Below are 23,598 nucleotides of genomic sequence, written 5' to 3'. Positions count from 1 at the left end.
TGATTTTTTCCAAGAAACATTTCAAATACTTTTAGAACTGAAACTCAAAAATATTTTTACTAAAAGCGTTTACATTCATGTTAAAAGCACTGACAAACAAACAAATTCTTATTCAATTGTAAAAAAAATAATTTTTTTGTTAAAATTCAAAATTTTCTGAATTATCAATTGATTTCATATAAAGGAAAACTAACGAAAAGTAAAAAAAAAACTTTCATTTTAATGAAAATCCCCTTTTAAAGGTATAATGAATAATACAAAAGAAATGTATAAATGTGATTTTTTGTAAAAAATAAACAGTATTTGTTAAACTTCTCTTCATATAATGTGTAAATATACATAAAAGAAAAATACCCATCTCCGAAAATACAAAGCTTGGTAAAGTCCTGACAATTGACATTGCCAGCCATCGCCATCTGATTCAAAACTCTCTCTACACAGAGACCATCGGGCCCGAAAGAAAATCTCCGAGGAAATAGTGCTGTGAGAGGAGAGAGAAAGCGGGCAATGCTGCAATTGTGTGGCTGAGAGAGAGAGAGAGAGAGAGAGAGAGAGAAAGAGGGCAGAGTATATGGGGAGTGGAGCTACTCTGGTGGAGGGTGTTCGTCGCTGGTTTCAACGTCGCTCTTATAATACTAATCATAATTATAACAACAACAACAAAATTAATAAAATTGGCAATGATCACAACCATGGCCACGTCTCCGATTTAAGCGCCCAACCGTCCGATTCTCATCAGCGGGAACAAAAACGAGGCCGGGAGAACCAGCAGCAGTTGGAGTTTGAGGTTGAGGACGACTTTGACATTTCGGGATTGAAGGTCATCAGAGTTCCCACTAGGGCCGACTTTACAGCTGCTCACCCCATGGATTCACAGAAGAAGGTTCCCTTTGTTTTTTTTTTTTTTTTTTTTTTTTTTTTTACGATCTGGGTTTCTTTTGTTTTAGGATTTGTTCATCTGGGTATTGATCTGATTTGGGTTTTCTTGCTTTTGATTCCTGCTTGGTTGAATTTGGATTGTTTTGTTAGGATTTGATTGGTTAGGTAAATGCATCAATCAAAACTGAATTGTAACTGTTAATGGGGTGGTGTAATTTATTGGATACCTGCAAAAAATTTGAACTTGATAGTGTTGGAGATAGAAAGAGGTGGACTTTTGATACAACGATATTGGTGAAGGGGAATTCGGGACCTCGGGGATGAAAGAGTGAATGTTCTTAATCAACTTGGCGATAAGCCCATTACGAAGATAATTCTTTTATTAACCTAAGAATGTGCTAGTTTTTGCAGTTCTGTTTGAATTCTTTAAAAACCAATTTTTGGATCACACTAGTGATGGATGGAATTTGAAGGGATGAAAATGTTCTGTTGTTTCCTTACTCTTTCTATGCCTGTTTATAGATAATCCCGTATATTTTGATTGCAAATAATGGTTGTTGATCTTTATGCAGGGTAATCTAGAAACAGAATTCTTCACCGAGTATGGAGAGGCAAGTCGATACCAAGTTCAGGAAGTCATTGGGAAAGGAAGTTATGGTGTCGTAGGTTCTGCAATTGACACGCACACTGGAGAAAAGGTTGCAATCAAGAAAATTAATGATGTTTTCGAGCATGTTTCGGATGCTACAAGGATCCTGAGAGAGATTAAGCTCCTTCGCTTGCTTCGTCATCCTGATATTGTTGAAATAAAGCACATCATGCTTCCTCCTTCACGACGAGAGTTCAGAGATATTTATGTTGTTTTTGAGTTGATGGAATCTGACCTTCACCAAGTTATTAAGGCAAATGATGATCTTACTCCTGAACATTATCAGTTTTTCTTGTACCAGCTTCTCCGTGGCCTAAAGTATATTCATACAGGTTAGTACTTTGCGTTCATTTCTTTTGGCTTTTGCTGTAGTAATGATAACTATTAATTAATTTTCCTTTGTTTCTTGTAGCAAATGTATTTCATCGAGATTTAAAGCCAAAAAACATTCTTGCTAATGCTGACTGCAAATTAAAGATATGCGACTTTGGCCTTGCTCGTGTATCTTTCAATGATGCCCCGTCTGCTATTTTTTGGACAGTAAGTTGTTCAGTTATGCAAATCATTGCATGTCACCACACTACTCCTAAAATCTGTATTTTTGTGGTTGCTAATTAGAAGTCGCTGTTCTTTAATTTATAAGTTGCAAATACTAGGCCTATAAACAATACTTGTGAACTAAGCTTCTTACTTTTATGAAGGATTATGTTGCAACTCGATGGTACCGTGCTCCTGAGCTTTGCGGTTCATTTTTCTCAAAAGTAAGCTACACTTCATTTCTAAGATCTTATTTGTATATACGTATCTATTGGAGGATAAGAGGATTCTTTATTTTAGACTGTAGATTTAATTTCTATGACCATAATTATTGCAGTACACTCCTGCAATTGATATTTGGAGCATAGGATGCATATTTGCGGAAATAGTCACTGGCAAACCGCTGTTTCCTGGTAAAAATGTGGTGCACCAATTGGATCTCATGACTGATTTGCTTGGCACGCCTTCTGCAGAATCCATTGCAAGGGTTAGTTATTTTATTCTAATAAATCTACTCGGTCATCAACAGGCACACTAATTATGTTTCGTGCTAGCCAAATTAAGAAAAAGCTTTTAGCAGGCTGCCACTGAACTTCTCAGTCTGCTCTTACAATTCTCGTAGTAAGCCATCTATATGTAACTGCCAAATTCTTATTTATCCCATCAAATAATTTCTTTTTCATGACACTGGTAGATTCGGAATGAAAAAGCAAGAAGGTACCTGAGTAGCATGCGGAAAAAACAACCAGTTCCTTTCACACATAAGTTCCCTGGCGCTGATCCATTGGCTCTTCGCCTACTGGAGTGGCTCCTTGCCTTTGACCCGAAAGATCGTCTGACAGCTGAAGAGGTAAGGTTAAGTACTTTGAGTCCATGCAACATTTAACATTTATGTCATATATTGTATACCATGATGCATCCTTCAAAACTGCTTGGGATCACAGTACCTCATAAATCCCTAATGCTTACGCTTGCAGGCATTAGCTGATCCTTACTTTCATGGTTTGGCAAATGTTGACCGTGAGCCGTCCACCCAACCCATTTCAAAACTTGAGTTTGAGTTTGAAAGAAGGAAATTGACAAAAGATGATGTTAGAGAGTTAATCTATAGGGAGGTATGGCCTTAAAGGTTTATACTTGTTGCTTTCTAGCCTTCTGTTTTCCTCCGCTTCACTTTTGCTATAACAAATCTTGTGTTGAAACAGATTTTAGAGTATCATCCACAGATGCTGCAGGAGTATCTCCGAGGTGGAGATCAGACTAGCTTTATGTATCCTAGGTGAGGAACCTATTGATTTTCTGAATAATGAATCATTCTTTTGATTATTCAATCAGTTGAACCTCAATGCATGGGAGGAGTTTATGGGAAACGGGAGGGCCACTTCCTGTTTATGTGTTCCAGCCATTGGGCCTAAACAAAAACAAAAACAAAAACCTTGAGTTGATCTAGCTTATAATAATAGTAGTTTTCCATTCACCACATCGCTTTGTAAGCCTCCAGTCTAAACTTTTGGTGCTTGGAGTTATTAACCTTGTAACATCGGTTTTTGTAATTCTAGTGGTGTTGATCGATTCAAGCGGCAGTTTGCACATCTCGAGGAGCATCATGGTAAAGGTGAAAGGAGTACTCCTCCACTCCAAAGGCAACATGCTTCCTTGCCCAGGTATGTTTTGGATAAGCATTTAAGGACTAAGTTTGATTTAGATGTCTTGACTCTTGAGGCACAAATCAAATTGCTTCTAGCTTCTACCTTATTAGTTCATCTTAATTTATGTGTCATATTGTTCCTCAGAGAGCGGGTTTGTGGACCCAAGAATGAGAATGCTGGCCAAGACAATGACTTGGAAAGGACTGCTGCTTCTGTTGCCTCAACTCTTGAGAGTCCTCCAGGGTCAGATCAGAATGATGGCACTCTAAATGCAGAAGGACAAAATGGACCTAGCAAGACAAACTACACACCAGTAACTAGTCGTAGCCTATTGAAGAGTGCCAGCATTAGTGCTTCCAAGTGCATAGGTGTAAAGCCAATAAAAGATTCGGAGGTAAGTAACATCGTTTCATATGTACCTCACTTCCTCTTGTTTGATCATGACTCAGGCATCTTTCATAGTATCTCGTGATAGATCTCCGTTACACTTAAAAAGGTCGCTGGTTGTCTGAAAATCGAAGTGTCTCAAACTTGAGTGAGCAATCACACTTTATATATTAACAGATACAATATAAAATTAAGTTTGGGATTGTGATAAGAACGTTAGTAATGGTATTGTGTTGCTTCTGTCTTTATAGTTCTTGTTTTAGTCAATCCATTCCGGGCTACTGACATATAATGCTCAGAGCTGATGCAAAATGATGGATCCGTCATCTAAAATGCTTATATGGATGCACATCACCCCTTTCCTTTGGAAATAATCATTATTTTTCCCACAGGAGGAAGCAATTGGGGAGATCAATGATGAGTCAGTTGATAGTTTGACACAAAAGGTTGAAGCTCTTCGCGCTTGATTCATCTTCATCGATCTGTGGTAGAAAAAATAGGTGTAACTTTATGGTCCGCCTCCTTTCCCCGTATTTAGTAGAAAGGGTGTTCTGTAACAGTCGACATTCGAAATCAAAAATATATATTAAGTAACTTGAGTTAGAAGCTAACACCGTATAGAAGGAGGAGGACTCGATTTATTTTTCCTTCATTGTGTAAGTGTAACCACAATGCATAGGAAGGAAATTGCTCTGCTGTAAGTTGTAACTATTTATATTTGAACAAGACAACAAGTTAATGTATTTTGTTTTCCCATTGTTTAGAGATTGTGTGATATGTATGGTAGAAACAAATTGATGGAAATACAACTTATATAATTATCTTGTGAACAAATTAATATTAGTATTTTTTGTTTTTTATACAAGAAATATTCTACTCTTCGGAACTAATCTAGACATGGGGAGAAGGATTCGAACTCAGGTTCATAGGTGTGTACCTCTGCTCTACCACCTCAGCTTGCATTTACAGAGAGAGTGCCATGATTACGTCAGCTACCAATATTGTCTAGCTGGGCATCTTTTTTGATACAAATATACTGGAGGAGAGAGAATCGAACTCCGGACCTTGGGCGCAAGGTTTAATTCTCTTAACCAATGCACAGAAATAGACTGTTTTTTCCCTCACCTCTCCTTCACTTGTAACATGGCAAAATGATCTAGCCGCTTCCAACTAATCATTTTGAGGAAATTTTAGCAATGGTCTCTTAATTTTAACTTAATTGGAATAAGGATAATGTTAGGGAGGCTAAAATTTTAAACCAAAATTGCAAACCAAATAATTTGTCACCAATATAAAATAAGGACGTTAATCGATATTTAATTAATAATCTAATCATCAATAACCACTCATTTGGTTTACAAAATTTGGTTTGAAAATTTGGTCTCCTCATATTACCCTCAGAATCATAGTTTCTCAACTAAAAATTTGTGATCATTGATTCCTTGACTTGTCAAAACATGTAGCTATGATAATTTTTGTCAACTTTGTCAAAATTTCCATCAAAATGAGCACACACATGAGGTTGAATTAAAGGGTAAATATGAAAAACCAAATGAGAAAATTGTAGCAATGGTCCTACTTTGTCCCAATTAGAGCAATGGTTTCTCTACTTTATCCCAATTGAAGTAATGATCCATCTTTAACCCGATTGTAACAATGATTCTGACTCATTTTGATGGAAGTTTTGGCGGAGTTGACAAAAAAACAAAAACCATAGTTGCACGTTTTGATGACTTAAGGGACCAATGGCCACTGATTTTTAATTAAGGGACCATTATGCCAATCAGATTAAAGTTGAAGGACCATTGCTGTAATTTTCTTAATCATTTCATATGTTCATCACTGGGATGTATTTCTCCTCCATCGAATTTTCTCTTACCAGTCCGATTTCTGATCAGTAATCACTAAATATACCTCACCGTGGTGTGGACAAATAAATGTTTTCTTGCACACACACACTGTTAATACACCACCAATGGCGGAAGCAGGGATGATCTGACGGACCATTTCAAAGAACGGAGAGTAACTGCAATAGGAATCCTCAACTTTCTTTAATTCATCGCAATGAAGTCATCGACTCTCACCAGTAATCCCCGCATGAACAATTACCCGAGCACCCTTTTCACCTAATTTGGTATTACCCGGCTTTCACCTATAGTGGAGTTAAGTGTATAACAAATCAGATATGGGAAACCCAACCTACCCTAATGTTGTACTTGTCCATTACATGGCTTCTAAGTTCTATGTTGTTTGCATGTGTGCTACAAAATCATGAACTTTGGCCTTGACAAAAATTGGATTAATTTAATTCAAGGAGAGATTAAGATTGTTAACCTAGCGGAACACGACAGCTCTCTCACAAGCATGATAGCAACATGAATTGGTACACTATTTCTGCTTTTTTGTGAGATTAACTTAACAACAGATGTGATCATGTTGCTTTATCAAAGATTTTCTCCCACTGAAAAAACTATCAAACTATTTTAGGTAGAACTTGTCATTTGATTAGCATAAACTTGCCAAGTTAGGCCATCTCCAACTGAATAGTCTAGAGGGCCAAAGGATCGAAAATAGCTCTAAAACCGTCTCCAACCGAGGACTAGGCCAAAGGGTTCGTGGGCCCCACTGGACAAAAAAGGGCCAAAGGGCCAACCGGCCGGCTCAAATGAGCCAGCCAGCCAGCCTCGGGCCAAGCTAAAAAATTAGCCGTTATTATTATTTTTTTTGGGCCAAAAATTTAAAAATAATATTTAATTAAGGGCCAAAAAGGTGATTGGTTCTATGCGGGGATATTGCTTTTATTGCTCAAACCTCTCTCATAGCCGATATGGGACAAATATAATGAGTGCCACACATGCAAGCTTTTGCTTTCTCAATTCTCTTCTGTTGTGGGACAAATATAATGGGTGCCCCAAATATAAGCTTCCTATTAGACATGGTAAATGTGCATTTATACATGTAACTATGCAAACTAAGTTATACTAGTAATTGGACACTTAAATTAAAAAAATTAATTTAACATATAACTGTTAACCGCCGCAAGTAGACATGAAAGTGGCGCCAATTACTACGACGAAGTAAGTGTTTTCACAATTTATTTTAAATATTTAATTATATTACATTTAATTTAAGTTATTGTAGTTTTTAAATTTAAATAATAAATTATGTTTGGCCCTTTGGTCCTCGGTTGGATATGATTTTTTGTGACAGAGTTAAAATGAGCCCTATGATACTTTGGCCCTCAATTGGAGATGATAAGAAATATGACCCTACACTGTTCATTAAAATATTAATTTCTTGGAATGTTAGATGGCTAAAACGAGCCGGCTAACCTTTGGTTGAAGATGGCCTTAGACTAATTAAAACTTTTTGGGAAATTGGGACCTACTGCTATTACTATACATCACATAATTGAAAATTTGAGTGGAATGTCTAATTGATGGGGACTCACATCCAGGCAAAACCTTTGGCTGTAGGATTGAGGGCTGCCATCAATTTACAAATGAAAAGAATTGATTTGAAAAGTGTAGCCTGCTTATCCTGACTACAAAAGCTTGATGCACAGATATTCCTCGTGTTAGTAATATAATTTAGTATTTGTTTTTTTTTTCTATTTTTCAAAAAGACAACCAGTTATTAGCTTTGCTATAATAATTTACTTTTTTTATGGCAAGAAAAAATTCACGGAGGTATTTCAATATCCCTTAAACCCTATAATCAATTAGTAGACGATGCCATTGATAATTCAGTTGCTTTAAAGTCAAAGTCTGTCAACTACTTTGTAGATTTCTAATAACTCGAAATGTCTCTCATTTTTTGGCCGAATCGTAATTTGCTTTACTATTATTACTACGTGGTGCTTCTATATGTAAAGGAAGAAACATATCGAGACTTAAACGATCAACTTACAGAAAAAATTGTATCCAAACGCAGCTGCCAATCTTGACCAGGAAAAGAACTTGATGCAAATCCCAGTAATGCATGGCAGTATATGCAGAAGATCAGCAATGGAAATACGTACAGAAAATGCTACAATGATTTAGGTTTAGGGTTTACTCGACTATGTTTAGAAGCCTAATAACATGCTAGATTCTTTTAACTGTGTAAAAATTGGCATTTTGTTGGCCTAATTAAATTAAACTATGTTCCTGTAGCTTCTGAAAGATGTATGGGAAAGAAAAGGACAGAAAATTAGTTAGTACAAAATGCTCATCTAAAGTTCTTTCAACCTTGCTTTTAGTGTTTTTAATCAACGTACCTGGCTAAGTGGCTTTTAGTAAGTTATGGTTCTAGTGGCGCATTTACAGGACTAGTGAAGGATATCGCCCCTACCACTCTTATTACTACTATGTTTATCTCAACTTCTCTCCACTTTGTTTATTAGGTGATGCTCCTAGTGGTGAATTCGTAGAAGGACGAGTGAAGATTATTGCCTCTCTACTCGCCCTCTTCGCTATACATGATATTCCACAATTTTTTTGCGGATGATTATAGTTGATAGGGGGGCAACCAATTCAAATTTGGGATGTTCGGCAAGAAGAGAAAAAGTGATATGAATTTGAACTACATCTTGCCACAAACAAAAAAACCCTATAGATTCGTCATTAGATATTCCAACTGTATTAAATAATTGTGAAATGCAAAATTTTATAATAAAAAAAAATCATGTCGCGTAACGAGAGGAATACCAAATGAAAAATAATACCCCTTATTACATATGCCATGTTTTCTCCATAACTAGCCTCAATATAGTGGCATTATTAATATATATACAAAAATTTGCAAAACTCACCAATTAACCCCCATACATCTATTTATAGCATCCTTGGCATCCTTGTTTTTTTTTGCCTTTCTTTTGATATGATTCCTTTAGCACCCTCCATTGATGGCCTATCGCCATCAAATGGTTACCAATATCAATTTGCATGTGTAATGAGTTGGTGTTGGTCCTCCATATCTCCATCCTCACCACCTTTATTGGAGAAGAAAAAAATTAAAGTTAGCTAGCTAGCTCACCTTTGGTTGGTGAAGGGACTAAGAAACAAAAGAAATCATATTGTTCATATAATCTTCATGCTTCAATCTTTGCCACATGTTTGCAAATTGCAATTGTCTAAACTAAACAAGTCACACCTTTGAACTATTGCAAAAAAGACTATTGGTTTTAGTCCAAGCTTACTAGTCTTCAATCAAAGCTTCGACACCAACCCACCCATCTTTTTGGGACCCCAAATTTCTACATACTAAGAATCAACTGATGAAGGAAATGACAATATGGTGGATAACAAAATGACAAGTAAACCCCCATAATTAAATATATAATTGTCAATAAAAAGGTTTAGTTGGCTCTTAGTTCGTAATTAATCTATAAGGTTTGGCCAAATATTTAGTGTCGAAAAATCCCAATAATAATATTTAATTATCTTTGTATAAGGGTTTTGACAAATAGTCATGAACTGCATTATTAGCAGCCAAGGTTTCGAACACATTTCCACCTTTTTCAAATACTCAATTTGACATGTTCAGTGTCTCGATCCCTCCTCACCGACTCATCTAGCGTAACTAAAATATGTCTTTGCTTAAATTTATTAGCATAAATAACTTAGTTGTCAATTTTAATGTGAGGAAAATTGAGTACCCAATTGATTTTTAGCATGTATATAAAGGGGGAGTTTGCATGGAAGTTTGTAAACTCGGTTCATGCAGTATATATACAATATACAGATAGAGTGAGTCTTAAGCCCGCTCTTAAGGTTTTAGATATGGAGAGTTTGAGCCAGCGTTATAGATTAGTGCTAATTCTAATCATATTTGCGGTGGCTTTACCGTCATGTTTCTCGCAAACAACCCGACTCTTCGAGTTTAATGTAAGCTAGAGTGTCTGCTCTTATTCTAGGGTAGTGAATTTCGCTTTCCCTTTCGCCCATGCATTCCTCTCCTTTTTCTAGTCTTTTGGCTGAGTACAAAAGGAAAAAAAAGGAGTGTTCTATCTTCGTTATGTGATTACCAAAAGAAAGTACGTAGGAAATTGAAAGCTTGATTTTTCTCTTTGGTTCTTTTGTTCAGGTTGAGTGGAAGAATGTAACTCGTTTGTGCAACACAAAGCCACTTCTAACAGTGAATGGAGAGTATCCAGGGCCAACCATTGCTGTCTATGAAGGTGATCATCTCGAGATTAAGGTCACTAATAGCATTGCCGAAAATACCACCATCCATTGGTGAGTATAAATAATCTTAGCTAGATTAATCATACTGACTTTGATTGCGTTAAGCAATCGCAACTAATTACTAATTAAGTTGTTGCTTAATTATTATGAGCGCAGGCATGGTGTGAGGCAACTAAGAACAGGATGGGCAGACGGTCCAGCTTATATCACACAATGTCCTATAAGAGGTGGCAAGACCTACACATACAAGTTCACTGTGGAGTACCAAAGAGGCACTCTCTGGTGGCATGCTCATTTTGCCTGGCAACGAGCTTCCATTTATGGCGCTTTCATCATCCATCCGCGCATGCCTTTTCCATTTTCCGCTCCGATTCAAGAAGAATTCCCCATCATCTTTGGTAATTATATGAAAAAATAAAACAATATAGAGGGCCAGTCATTTTTTCTTCATGATTTTTTTAGTGAGAGTTCAAAATTTCTTTATCTTGAATTGCTCACGTGTTTTGCTATTTCCCAGGTGAATGGTGGAATTCAGATGTAGGTGAAGTGGAAAATGAAATGAAGTATGGAGCTGGACCTAATAGTTCAGATGCTTATACCATCAATGGATTGCCAGGACCATTCTATCCTTGCTCGGACAAAGGTATATATCCAAAACTTAAGGGTACGGTTAGGATTTTTTCTGTAAAGGCTAAAAGTGGTTTATGGAGAAACATGTGCTATATGCTTCCTCATGAAGTAATTTCAAGTGTTTTTTCAAGTGTTTTTCCATGAATCGCTTTGATATTTAATTAAAATTTGAACGTGTAGATTTTATGAGGAGCAGTACTTTCTGCATAATTAGTCTCGAACGGACTAATTTTCAACCATATTTTTCTCTTTTCTACAATGAATTTACACGAATTTTCTTGTACTTACGCAGATACCTTCATCAAAACTGTGGAACATGGAAAAACGTACTTGCTTAGAATTATCAACGCAGCACTCAACGATGAGCTTTTCTTTGCTGTGGCTAATCACACACTAACTGTTGTGGAGATTGATGCCGTGTACACCAAACCATTCACAACCTCAGCGATCATGGTAGGTCCTGGCCAAACCACCAACGTTTTGCTCACTGCAAATCAAGTCCCTGACTCCTCGGGTGCCTTTTTGATGGGGGCCTGGCCTTACCTTACCTCCGTTTTCCCTTTCGACAATTCCACCACAGCCGGTTTCTTGCGTTACAAGAACACAAAGAGTGACAAAACTAAATATCCGCCAAAGGCGCTTAGTACTTTTGCGCCGGAAAAATACAACCTCCCTAAAATGGAAGACACAAAGTTTGTCACTATATTTAATAACAAGCTCAGAAGCCTAGCCTCACCTAAGTATCCGTGCAACGTTCCTAAAACTGTCGACAAGCGCGTGGTTATGGTTATAAGCCTAAATCTCCAAGATTGTCCAGGCAACGAAACCTGCAAGGGTTATGCTGGCAAGAAATTTTTTGCTTCTATGAACAACCAGTCCTTCATTCGTCCCGCCTTGTCGATTTTAGAATCTCATTACAAGAAACTCAGAGGCGCCGAGTACTCCACAGATTTCCCAGAGAAACCTTTGAAGCCGTTTGATTACACCAGTGTGGATCCAGTTTCGGAGAACATGAACACAAATTTTGGCACTAAGATTATGGAAGTGGAGCATGGAACAAACTTAGAAATTGTGCTACAAGGTACAAGTTTTCTTAACACTGAGAACCATCCAATTCATGTGCATGGACACAACTTTTTTATAGTCGGTATGGGGTTTGGGAACTTCAATGCTGCCAAGGATCCGGCAAAGTACAACCTCATTGACCCTCCGGAGAGAAACACGGCGGCAGTTCCAACTGGAGGATGGGCGGCGATTCGATTCAAGGCCGACAATCCTGGAGTTTGGTTCATTCACTGTCACCTTGAAGAGCATACTTCGTGGGGTCTTGCCTCGGGGTTTATTGTCAAGAATGGTCCAAAACCATCTCAGTGTGTGCTTCCTCCCCCTGACGATCTTCCCTTATGCTGAGATTTTTGCATAGACGACTCGATTTAGTATTTGTTGTATAACGAAGGCTTTGAACTCTTTACTTCTTTTTTGTGAACATATATACCTTATCTATTATGTAGGCTTTGTACTTTTGGTATTAAGGACTGCACTAGAGAGTTTTATGTGTGTTTGACATACTTTCACTGTACACGCGTTATAATGAAAATGAATAAAAAAAAAAAAAATAGTAAAATTGTTGATTTTTTTAGGCTCTCCTTTCAATCCCGTCTTTTGGAGAACTTACCTGGTATGGTCCATGTACGTGCTTGAGGAGTTAGATTGGCAAGTTTTTGTGTATCTTGTGGCTCTAGGATCTCAAAGTAGCCGGATGGCTGTCATTGCCAAGGAGAAAGGACTATTACAAACATAACAGGATCAGTTTTCTTTAAGAAAATAATAAGAAGACTACCAAATGGTTAAAAAAAACTTGGAAATAATTATAAGATGATAAAGCGAAATGATTGTTACATTGAATGAGATTATTGTTACATAAGTTTGGTGGACCGATCTGTCTAAACTACTATAGTAAATTTCACGTTCTATCTCTTATGAAACACTTTTTTTTAATGATTGTTCGGAAGCGTTTCTCAAATGATTGAAAGCGGTCAAAAAAGCACTTGAAGCGCTTCTTACAAGAAATACACACTTCAAATGTTTTTCTAGGTTTCATTTGCATTTTTACCAAGGATTGATCCCGAAAAAATTTCACTAAAAACGTTTTCAATTATTTTAAAAGCACTTTGAGTAATAGTAATTTATTTACAATAACAATTAACCTATCATACAAGATGTAAAATTTGTCATAAAAATAAAATAAGAAAGAGGGAAGGCTGAGAGCTTGAGAAGCATATTTGCTTTCACAAACTAAAGTGAGAGGCACGCAGCTTTTTCTATTTGGAACTACAGCCAGCTTTCGAGTGGTACGCGTGCAATTAGCTACTTACCACTGGCAAATGCTACATGGAAAGTTAATTGGACAACTCTCACATCATATGAGACCAACGTAAAATAAAATAAAATAAAAATAATGATAATTTTACGATTTTGTAACAAGTGACTTGCGAATGACGAAGTGATCAGAGAACCTTACTGAAAATTTTCACTATTTGAAGACAAGAATTATAGATAGTGAGGAAATTTTACTTGGAAAGCTGAAATGTGACTGTGTAAGAAGTCTTTTATTCACTTTCTGCAAGGCAACAAAGACTGTGTGCGCTTTATGTGATGCCTTCGGTCACTCTGAAGTCAAAATTCCACTGCACTAAAATAATGACTAGGTTTTTTTTTTTTTTTTTGGAAACTTAATGACTAGGTGTTTTTGGCAAAAGATTAAAGAATTGCCTAAGTGGCTTCGAGGTTCTCCCTTCTCTCGTCTTTCCAATGTTCTATATGCTGTCAATGCCAATAACAAATTGTTAGTGGGGACCTAGTTGATGAATTAGTTAAGGGGAGAAAGGAATAAAATATAAAGTTGCACATAAACACACACACACAAAATCGTTTAAAATCGATGATGAATTTGCTAAATTAGTTGTTTTCGATGGAGCTATCGCCGTGCTATTTAGCTTATGAGTTATTTAAGTATGTGTGATTTGTTGTTGGATTTGGGGACCCCAAACCCCAATGGTTGCTTGATTTCTCTGTAACGTTTTACATATTTTCACAATACGAGAGAATCTGTGATATTTCCGAGCATATAGAAACGGTTATAAAGCAACTTCTCCAAGTATATCAATTTAGTATTTTCAGTATTCTTGAGTGTATACAGTTACAAGGCATATTCTCTAAGCATAACAATTCATAATTTGTGGTATATTCAAGTGTATATACACGATTACAATACAAGTTCTCTCTTTGTATATCAACGCAGAATCGGTAGTAGCCTCGAGTAGACGCGTTTAAAAACATATTATTCACGTATATCGATGCATATATGCAGTCTAAGTGTACACACACGGTTACAAGTAGATTGTCTGATTGTATCAATGGAGAATTGAAGTATCCTCGAGTGTATACACAAAAGTAGATTATCCAGGTGTTATCTGATGAGCATAATAGGGACCATAGTTAGAGTTGAGTTCTTCTAAGTTTCCAACTTAATTTCCATATGAATGATTAGTTCATGATACCATTGCTAATCTCCACCAACTTTATCCACATTTTATAGATAGATATAGCAGTTTGATCTTTAGATCTATAAACACAGAACCAGAGATAGCAAACTAGCAAACAGCCAAACCATTCCCAACCCCACACCCTTTCCTTTTCCTTCATCTCCTCCAACATGCCCACCACTACCTCCATCCACTTTAATTCCTTTCACCCTCCTCCTCAAGTGCTCCATTGTTGATTGATAGTACCAAAAAAGACCCAAAAACCAAAAATATAAACAAACCCAAATGTTCTTCACCACCTTCTTCTTCCTCTGCATTCTCTTCCCTGCCTTCCCGGGTCTACCCAACCCGGACGCCGCTCCCACCCAGTCATTCCTCCCAAACCGAACTCCCTCCCCACCCGCTACAATCCCTGCATTTCCAGAACAATCCAACTTAGTCGGGTGCCCGCTGCACCTCCCCAATGAGCTCTTCCATGGCATAAAGTCCGCATGCTCCGCCACCAAAGGCGATGCCTCAGGTCACTTGCAGCGCAGTAGGTGCTGTCCTGCGCTGGCCTCGTGGCTCTACTTTGCCTACTCTGACACCGCTCTCGGCAGAGTAGGCAGGGTGGGCCCAGCAGTGGCCGGTCAGCCTTATGATCCGCCACTGCTGCCGGACGAAACGGAAACTTGCGTTCAGGACTTGGGAAAGGCGCTGAAAAACAGAGGAATCGAGCTAATCAAGCCGAATGAGACCTGTGATGTTGTGTACTGCTATTGCGGGATAAGATTGCACCCCTTGAGCTGTCCCGAGGCGTTTTCGGAGAACGAAAGAGGGAAGCTTGTTGGGGATGAGAAGGTGAAGAAGTTGGAGAGAGATTGCTTGAGCAGCGGCGCCAATGGCAATGGTCTTGGTGGCTGCTCCAAATGCTTGCACAGTCTCTACAATGTAAGTTCTTTTTCTATGTAATTGTAAAGTTTCTGTCTCCGTTTTATTTATTGTAGCTTGTGGGTTGCATCTTTTGTTCCTATTTCCACAAAAATGAAGAAGAAGAATTGAATAGGGTTTCTTCCGCTTCGTATCAAATCACTGAAACCATAACATTTTGTGTTCCTAGTTTCCGGCACACTGGAAATTTTCTCCTTTAAATTTCCTTTAAATTAGTCTGTCTAGAAATAGTAGACGCGCCTAGAGACACAACTTGGCTACTTACATATATTTGTACTCAAATTATTGTGTGATAAACATGCATAAGTAGCTCTTGAAAACAAACAACTAAGATAAAGTTCTACATATGTCAAACAACGAGGAACTCCTTACAGAGCGAAGACAAGTATTTTCGAGGGAGAAGTCCTATCATTGTAGAAAATTGACTATATTAACAGTATACTGATACTGTCATTTGAGAGCGTTTCCGAACCTTTATTTATTTCGGATTTTGTTGTTGTTTTGGATTGAGATTAGTTAGTTAGGTTCTTTTATTCGTTTGGAATATTGCTGGCTCTTCAAAGCAAGGTTAATGTGGAACAGTATTTGTATGGTAGCATGAATTTGATTTGGATGCTTCACCAAACCCTTGTTTCTTCAAGCAATGACTATCGCTTTCTTTCATTTACTTTCATTTACTTTCATCTAACTAGAAAGCTTGATTGCGTATCAGCTTAACAAGAAGAAAACTTCCAATTCAAGCAAATTAGGGGACAGGACCACCAAAATGCACAACAAAGACTGTCAGCTGATGGGTCTCACTTGGCTCCTTGCCAAGAATCGGACGGCTTACATCCACACAGTTACATCCGTGTTTCGAGCTATCATGGTAAGCACCGACGGCTCCGATCCTCGGTCGTGCACGCTCAACAGTGACGGAATGCCTCTCGCTGTCGATTCTTCTGAAATTTCTGATCAGTCCTCGTCCAGCATCCTCGCAGCTTCCGTCTCGTTCTACCTTGTAATGTCACTTTCTTTTGTTGTTTATGTTGTCGCTTGCCCTATGCTCCATCCAAAACTAGTCGAGATTCACAAATATTATGAACCGTGATGCATTGTTAGTTTTTAAAGGGGAGGGGTTTTGTGGGGATCCAACCCACAATAGGGTTAATAACTTAATAGGCATCATTGTTTTTCGTCATTGTAGTAAAGCGTCATTTGCTGTATTTCTTTTATGTACTCTTGTTATTGTTCTACGTTTATTTGTGGAGAGAGACAACCATGCACTCCAGGAATGCCATCATGGCGTCCGAACACTGGGGCATAGATCCCCAAGAGTTGTAGGTAAGTTATTCTCTAATTTGCGAGAGATGTTGCACCACAATAGCAGTACCGAAGATTTGCTCGGCAACGATAAGGAGGAATTTTTGTCCAAAAACTAGTAAGCCATGTGGGGCTAAGCTAACGTGTCCGAAAGAACTGCTGTTTTGTATTGAAGAGAAATTATGGAGACTGCATGTAACCTGTTTGGTGGCATTATTTTTCTGACAGTTGTGTTCGATCACGGGAAATTTCTGAAATGTCAACTTCGCCCAACCGCGGGGGGGCTTTGTCTTCTAGGGTTCGTGTAGGCATAAGGGTATGGGATTGAGCGAGCGGTGTGGAACCTACATAGAATTTTCGATTATTTTGAATATAATGAAATTGAAAATCTAAGTGCTTGAAGTATATGGAAGTGCTTTTGAATAGGTGATTATCCATAAAACACTTTTATGATCTGAAGCATTTTCAAGTTTTTATGTCAAACATTGCAAAAAGAGTGTTCAGTTGTTTGAAAATGTTTTTGATAATTTCAAAAACAATGCAAGTAGTGGTTTACCCTGATGGTTAAGATCTTTTTTCTTTAATCCACTGCGTCCTGAGTTCAAACCTTCACTCTTTCGTTCAGTGTAAATTAGTGTAAAATATCACTTGTACAAATAAAAACAAGAATAATGCTAGGAGACTACATTAGTAGACAAAATTTTATAAACTAAATGACATGGAAGTTGATGATTGAGTTATTACTTAAGCGTTGATAAACTTACTTATTCCTATAGTGACAAATCATTTAATATGCAAATTTTGTTTACAAATTTAATCTCCCTAACACTACGTAAAAAACAAACAAACTAAAACAGTCGAATGTTGATTCTAAACTAACCTGAGCCTGTTGATAAGTGATCCATTATATTTATCTTCGTTCGATCCATTTATATGATGGGTTGGGCTTGGTTGGGTTAGGGTCATGTGCTTTGAATGCTCAGTCAAGCCATCATACGGTTCATAACCATTTGGACCAAAGAAAATTACGGTTCATACCCATTATGTCAGATTTATTTCTTGGCGGAGATAGCGTATTTCACGCTAATATTATCAGAAACGCTTTTAATTTTTAGAAGTAATTTTAAATACGAATATCAATTGGTTGAGCATGGATTCAAATTTAAATTCATCCATTAATGAAAAGAAAAGGTTAAAATTTATTTTTCAAACTTTAAGGTCTCACCCACCCGTTGAGAGCTAGAACAATAACGGATCCATGATTCTAACTTCAAATGGTCTTATACAATTATATGTTCTTTTAAATGGAAATAACGTGCAGTGCACAAAAGTTTTCACTATTCTAAATTTGGCATTTCGTCGAGCATTTAGTTTGCATGTTGTTCCCTGTCGTGCCATGTTGCATTTATGCTAATAGATGCCAACATTTGCCGAGTGTTGTAGATAGGTCTTACATAATTCTATTCAGTGACTCTACTAAGTACTATCGATATCCCATGCCAAGTGGCGCATGTAGACCCATCTTACTGAGGGATGTTGATGCATCCTACTGAGTGTTGTCTAAATATACCAAACATGTGTTTCATCGAACATTTAATGAGCACAAAAAGGTCCTAAGGACCTTTACTAGCTTTCTCCTGAACCTTTACTAGCTTTCTCCTGACCTCAGGAGGGTCCCGAGATCATCCTGGGTCGCTATGTAGATCCACCCTAGCCTTGACTATGGAGTCGTCTTCACTCCAGCTAGGGCTATTCCTTTGAAACCAAATTGAGTTTTGATTTCTTATTTGAATTATCGTAGTTAAAAATATGACCGCACAAAAGAAAACACATCAATTGCCTTGTTCTTTTGTCAGCCTCCCTTTCAAGTGACAAAAAAATGCACTGGTTTCTAAGACCATCTCCAATCCTTGAGGATAAAGCTTAAACATTTAAGCCAGAAAATTTTAAACTATAAGCTATTTTTTTTCCTCCAATCTTTGAATGATTTTAGCCTAACTTTTTGTTTTCAGTAACTTTTTTTTAAAATAAAATTTATGTAGATTATCTTAATTTATTTTTATGAACATTTTGGTCTAAAAATATTTAAATTCCGATAAGTAATTAAAAATCATACAAATACATAGGTATTTATAAAGTTTTAAGTTAAATTTGATTTACATAATTTTCTTAAATTATTTTAGACGTTAAATTTAATTTTGGACCGTCAAATCTTTTTATTATTATTATTAGATTTGATCTCATTTGATCATAGTCTTTAGATTATAAGTAAAAAAACAAAAAAATGTTTGAAATATGACAGTTTGGTGAGTCCAGAATAATTTAAACCAAGCTTAAATTCTGGGGGGAATCTAGCCCAGAGGTATATTTTTTTCCCAGGCCTTATTTTAGCCAATGATTGAAGATGGTTTGGGAGAGTTTTAAAGCTCACATTTTATTTCGAAAAAAAAAAATTTTATTTTAAGCTTTATCCAGGAGATGGAGATTGTTTAAAACAGTAATTTTATTCACTTAGATTTAGCATAATAAACTATAGAAGTGTGCTTTGCTTCATATACTCAAGTCCGAATGAACATAAGATGTATATGAAATAAATAAATAGAAACATTAATTTTCAGAAATTTTTACACGCAGAGTAAAACATTTTCAATTAAGAATCTTTTTTGGTCATTGCTGACGCAAATTTCTATTACCAATTCAACAACCTTTGAACAAAAAGACAATCCAGAGTGTACAGAAGACAAAACCACAACCAGTTGGAGTTACAACGAAGGCCGTACTGTAATGTAGTAAGGCTCACATTAACAAATCTGCACCCCCTCTCAAAACGCACTGAGGCTCCGCAAAGACTGTTTGTCCTGACCTGGATTCATGCTTATCTTGAGGTCGCATGAACCATGAAGGGTCTAATACATGTGTAAGTGGTGGGGTCTGTAACGGACGGTAAAGATCGAGCCATCTGAACGGTCAAGATGGTGGTTCAACCCTAGGGTGGCTGTACCCGCGTTGCTCTCTGCTTTCTCTTTGCTTTTTGATAGCCTATGCATGCATCATACATTACACATACTCCGAAGAGGGCCCATTTCACTTTCTTTTTTTTTTTTTTTTTTTTAATTTTACTTTTACACTACTATATAAACCCTACTCCTCCTCTCCCCACATCACAAAGCATTTCTTGCTTTTGCTTATGTTTCGCTTAGCGTCTTTCCTTTTCTTCCTAGCTGTTTTTGCTCTTAATTTCCTCCCTGATCTCATGGCTGCCTCCGTCGATCCGCTTGTCGTCGGCCGAGTGATTGGCGATGTCGTGGACATGTTCGTCCCCACCGTGAGCATGTCTGTCTACTTTGGTTCCAAGCATGTCGCCAATGGCTGTGACATCAAACCTTCCATGGCCATCAACCCACCCAAAATCACCGTCTCTGGTCACCCTGGCGAACTCTACACCCTGGTTTGTGCTTTTTCACCTCCTGCACACCTAGATCAACTCGATCCTTTTGCATGCATGAGTCAAATTTACATTTTTCACTTTTTTGTGTGCATATATATACATATATACCTGATAAAATTGTTCATGCAGGTGATGACTGACCCTGATGCTCCGAGTCCGAGTGAGCCAAGCATGAGGGAGTGGGTCCATTGGTGATGATCAACTGCATCCTCTTGCATGAATTGCGTTTTAATTTATTTACCTTAATGTGACAGATTTTTTGTTTGTCAATCTTTCTTAATTGGACTCAGAAAAATTAACTTCATGCACACTGTTTGTGATTTCAGGATCGTGTCTGATATCCCTGGAGGAACAAACCCTCTCAGAGGTAAATTACAATACGAAGAGAAAAAAAAAAAAAAGAGTTGAATCTCTTCCTACCTGTTTATTTGACCGTTTTCAAGTCTTTATTTTTCTTTGTTGCAGCTTTTGCATGCATGCAACACTGTAACAAGGGTTCTTACGGATACACAAATGTATACACACATAAATCTTCGAGCAGAAACTTTATTCCATTCTTTATACTGTCAAAGAGAGAATCTCTGGCAAAACTCTCGTTTCCAAGCGGAATCATTATGCATGTCTTTGGCTTCAAATGTTTTCAGATTATTTATGAAAACATCATAAAATATTTTCAGGGTTACATGATTACATCACCTCATTTGATGTCCCCATATTCTCGAAAAACCGTGCATGTTTTCACTCCTATACCTCATAAGCATCTGTCACTCTCACTAGCCGCAAAACTGCCCAATTTGGGTATAACAATTTACCATAACCACGTGTCGTGTATCATGCCTTTTCAATTTGTCAATGTATTTTTTATATTTGTGCACAATTCCTTTTTTTTTTTTTTTTTTTTTGTGTACTCGAATTAAGAATAAAATAGTTTTTAAATTTTTTCCTGAATGGTGTTTTTGTCTTTGCATGGATAGCAAAGATGACACGTAGTCCATCCTGGGAACACCGCTTGTCAAGGTTACCTTGTTGAAGTGGTAACCTCACCCACGTGGCACAAAATTTTTTTTCAGTATCAAGCTCTCAAATTAATTTTGATTTTTTTTCCTAACAAAAAAAGCTAAATTTTGGTTTAAATATAAAATAATAACATGTAATAAGACTAATAATATGAGCTAACAATCAATAAATAAAATAACAAAATAATTATTGCAGGGAAAGAGATACTGCCGTACGTTGGTCCGAGGCCACCAGTGGGAATTCACCGCTACATTCTGGTGCTGTTTCAGCAGAAGGCTCCGATGGGGTTGGTGGAGCAGCCACCCTCTCGTGCCCATTTCAACACCCGCTTCTTTGCGGCGCAGCTCGACCTTGGACTGCCGGTTTCCACCGTCTACTTCAACTCACAGAAGGAGCCAGCAAACAGGAGGCGCTGAGCGTTTTCATATATCACTAGGGCGGATGGTGTGGTGTTGTTTTCACCAAGGAATAAGAAGATAGAATTAGTGAATAAAAGATAGGAGTCTGGCTTTAATTAGAGTGTGTAATGAAGCTAGTATTATTTATAATATGTAATGCATGCATGTTAATTATTATATGAAGCTAGCAAAGCTGGGGTGGGTCTTTCTCTATGGGGTTGGGATTTTGGGTGCTTTTGGTATGTATGTGCAGAAACTGTCTCACTCTTAATTATAAGTCTTTTCCCTATTTTAGTTGGCCTTTAATTTGAAGATTAAATGATGTTGTTGTGTTAATTGCTTCTAATTTAAGGATAAGAAATGGGTAAAAGTGGATAATGACTTGATTTTTATTTAATGGTAAGGTTTGACTTAAAGAAAGAACTTTCTTTGCATGTCGGGCGATTTCCCAAAAAGAAATTTCACATTATTTTGGTTAAAACCAATGTTTGCACGTCAGACGGCAGTTAGACGTAACGTTTACTGGAAGTTAGACGTAATGTTAGTGAGATAAGAAAGGTCAGTTAAACATATGCCAGTTAGACGTAACGTTTACTGAGATAAGAAAGGACGTGAGTTCGACTTAACGTTTACTAAGATAAGAAAAGTCAGTTAGACGTATGCCAATAAGACGTAACGTATATTGAGATAAGGCAAGCCAGTTTGACGTAACGTTTACTAAGATAAGAAAGGCTTGTTAGACGTAATGTTTACTGGGGTATAAGAAATAACTTTCTATGCATGTCGAACATCTGTCAAAAAAGAAATAACTTTCTGCACATGTCAAACATCAATTATACGTAACGTGTACTAAGATAAGAAAGATCAGTTAGATGTAACGTTTACTGAGATAAGACAGACCAGTTAAACATAACGTTTACTGAGATAAGAAATAACTTTCTATGCCTGTCGGACGCTTGTCAAAAAGGTAATTTCACCTTTGTGGTCTTATTGTGCATGTCTGACGCTTGTCAAAAAAGAAATTTGACATGCTAATTAAGACAACATCAATATCAAGAAAGAAATTTTTATGCATGTCAGATGCTTGTCAAAGAAGAAATTACACAATTATTGTAGTCAGAAAGAACTTTTTGTGCATGTCGGACGCTCATCAAAGAAGAAATTTCACAATTACTGTGGTTAGAAAAAACTTTTGTGCATGTCGATCATTTGGTCACGATAAAAAAAAACTTTCTTTGCATGTCAAATGCTTGTCCAAAAAGAAATTTTACATTACTATTGTCAGAAAAAAAAAATATTATGCACATGTATGACACTGATTAAGAAAGACATTTTACGCACAATAATTTAGACGACATCAATAGCTCAATAAAAATTTCGCACATAATAATACACTATTGGGGAAGAACTTTTTATACATACCAGAAGCATGTCAAGAATGAAATTTTCACTCTGCATGATAAACTCTCATGATCTGATCAAGAAATAACTTCAACTCCCCGAAGGAGCCGGGGAACGGGAGGCCCTCAGCGTTTCCATTGAATGGAGTGGTGGTGTTTCTTTACAGTGGATTTAATTATAGTATGTTTTAGTGAACCTTGTATTTCATGTAATGTAATGCATGCATGTTAATTACATATGAAGCTAGGGTGTTTCTCCGTGGGGTCGGGATTTTGGGTGCTTATGGTATGTATGTGCAGAAACTGTCTCTCTAAATTACAAGTCTTTTTCCTATTTAATTGGCCTTTAATTTAGAGAGTAAACAAAGTAGCTAGTTATGTTTAAGGTTAATTTTATTCGTCTACGTGGTAAAGAAGTTAGTAATCATATTCTTGTGGTGTAGTCGGTTAGTAATCTTTGTTCCAAATTAAAATTTTATCCCGGTTCTGTTAAAAAGTTGCATGTGCTGCCCAGTAATGTCCATTACTGTCTTAATTAACCAATGATAATGTGCCACATGGACATCAAAGTTATTTTTTTTATAATATTTTTCCCAAAACTGAAAAATAAAAAAATTAAAATAAGAAAGTAAAAGTGGAAAAGCCATCAGTTCTTCCCTC

At 37.1% G+C, this 23,598-nt stretch overlaps 3 protein-coding genes and 1 pseudogene across 3 annotated transcripts; all 4 read left to right on the top strand.

Moving 5' to 3' along the window:
• Positions 1-384: 384 nt before the first annotated feature.
• Positions 385-4,864, top strand: LOC137712079 (mitogen-activated protein kinase 9-like). Its single transcript, XM_068451225.1, has 11 exons — positions 385-883; positions 1,452-1,860; positions 1,941-2,068; positions 2,230-2,289; positions 2,403-2,552; positions 2,760-2,915; positions 3,043-3,180; positions 3,271-3,344; positions 3,625-3,729; positions 3,859-4,108; positions 4,494-4,864. Exons 1-11 carry the CDS (start codon positions 572-574, stop codon positions 4,566-4,568), a joined length of 1,857 nt encoding a protein of 618 aa, XP_068307326.1. The 5' UTR covers positions 385-571; the 3' UTR covers positions 4,569-4,864.
• Positions 4,865-9,863: 4,999 nt separating this feature from the next.
• On the top strand, positions 9,864-12,335 carry LOC137711983 (laccase-1). Its single transcript, XM_068451131.1, has 5 exons — positions 9,864-9,968; positions 10,168-10,319; positions 10,425-10,666; positions 10,786-10,911; positions 11,191-12,335. The coding sequence occupies exons 1-5, from the start codon at positions 9,864-9,866 to the stop codon at positions 12,306-12,308; spliced, it is 1,743 nt and encodes a 580-aa protein (XP_068307232.1). The 3' UTR covers positions 12,309-12,335.
• Positions 12,336-14,590: 2,255 nt separating this feature from the next.
• LOC137713266 (uncharacterized GPI-anchored protein At4g28100-like) lies at positions 14,591-16,553 on the top strand (annotated as a pseudogene).
• Positions 16,554-19,883: 3,330 nt separating this feature from the next.
• On the top strand, positions 19,884-21,556 carry LOC137712042 (protein MOTHER of FT and TFL1). The gene is made up of 4 exons (XM_068451190.1): positions 19,884-20,123; positions 20,253-20,314; positions 20,450-20,490; positions 21,336-21,556. The coding sequence occupies exons 1-4, from the start codon at positions 19,929-19,931 to the stop codon at positions 21,554-21,556; spliced, it is 519 nt and encodes a 172-aa protein (XP_068307291.1). The 5' UTR covers positions 19,884-19,928.
• Positions 21,557-23,598: the final 2,042 nt, after the last annotated feature.

Source organism: Pyrus communis, chromosome 13 (genome assembly GCF_963583255.1).
Source record: "Pyrus communis chromosome 13, drPyrComm1.1, whole genome shotgun sequence".
NCBI classification, from domain to species: Eukaryota; Viridiplantae; Streptophyta; class Magnoliopsida; order Rosales; family Rosaceae; genus Pyrus; species Pyrus communis.
This window is presented reverse-complemented; position numbering and strand designations above follow the sequence as displayed.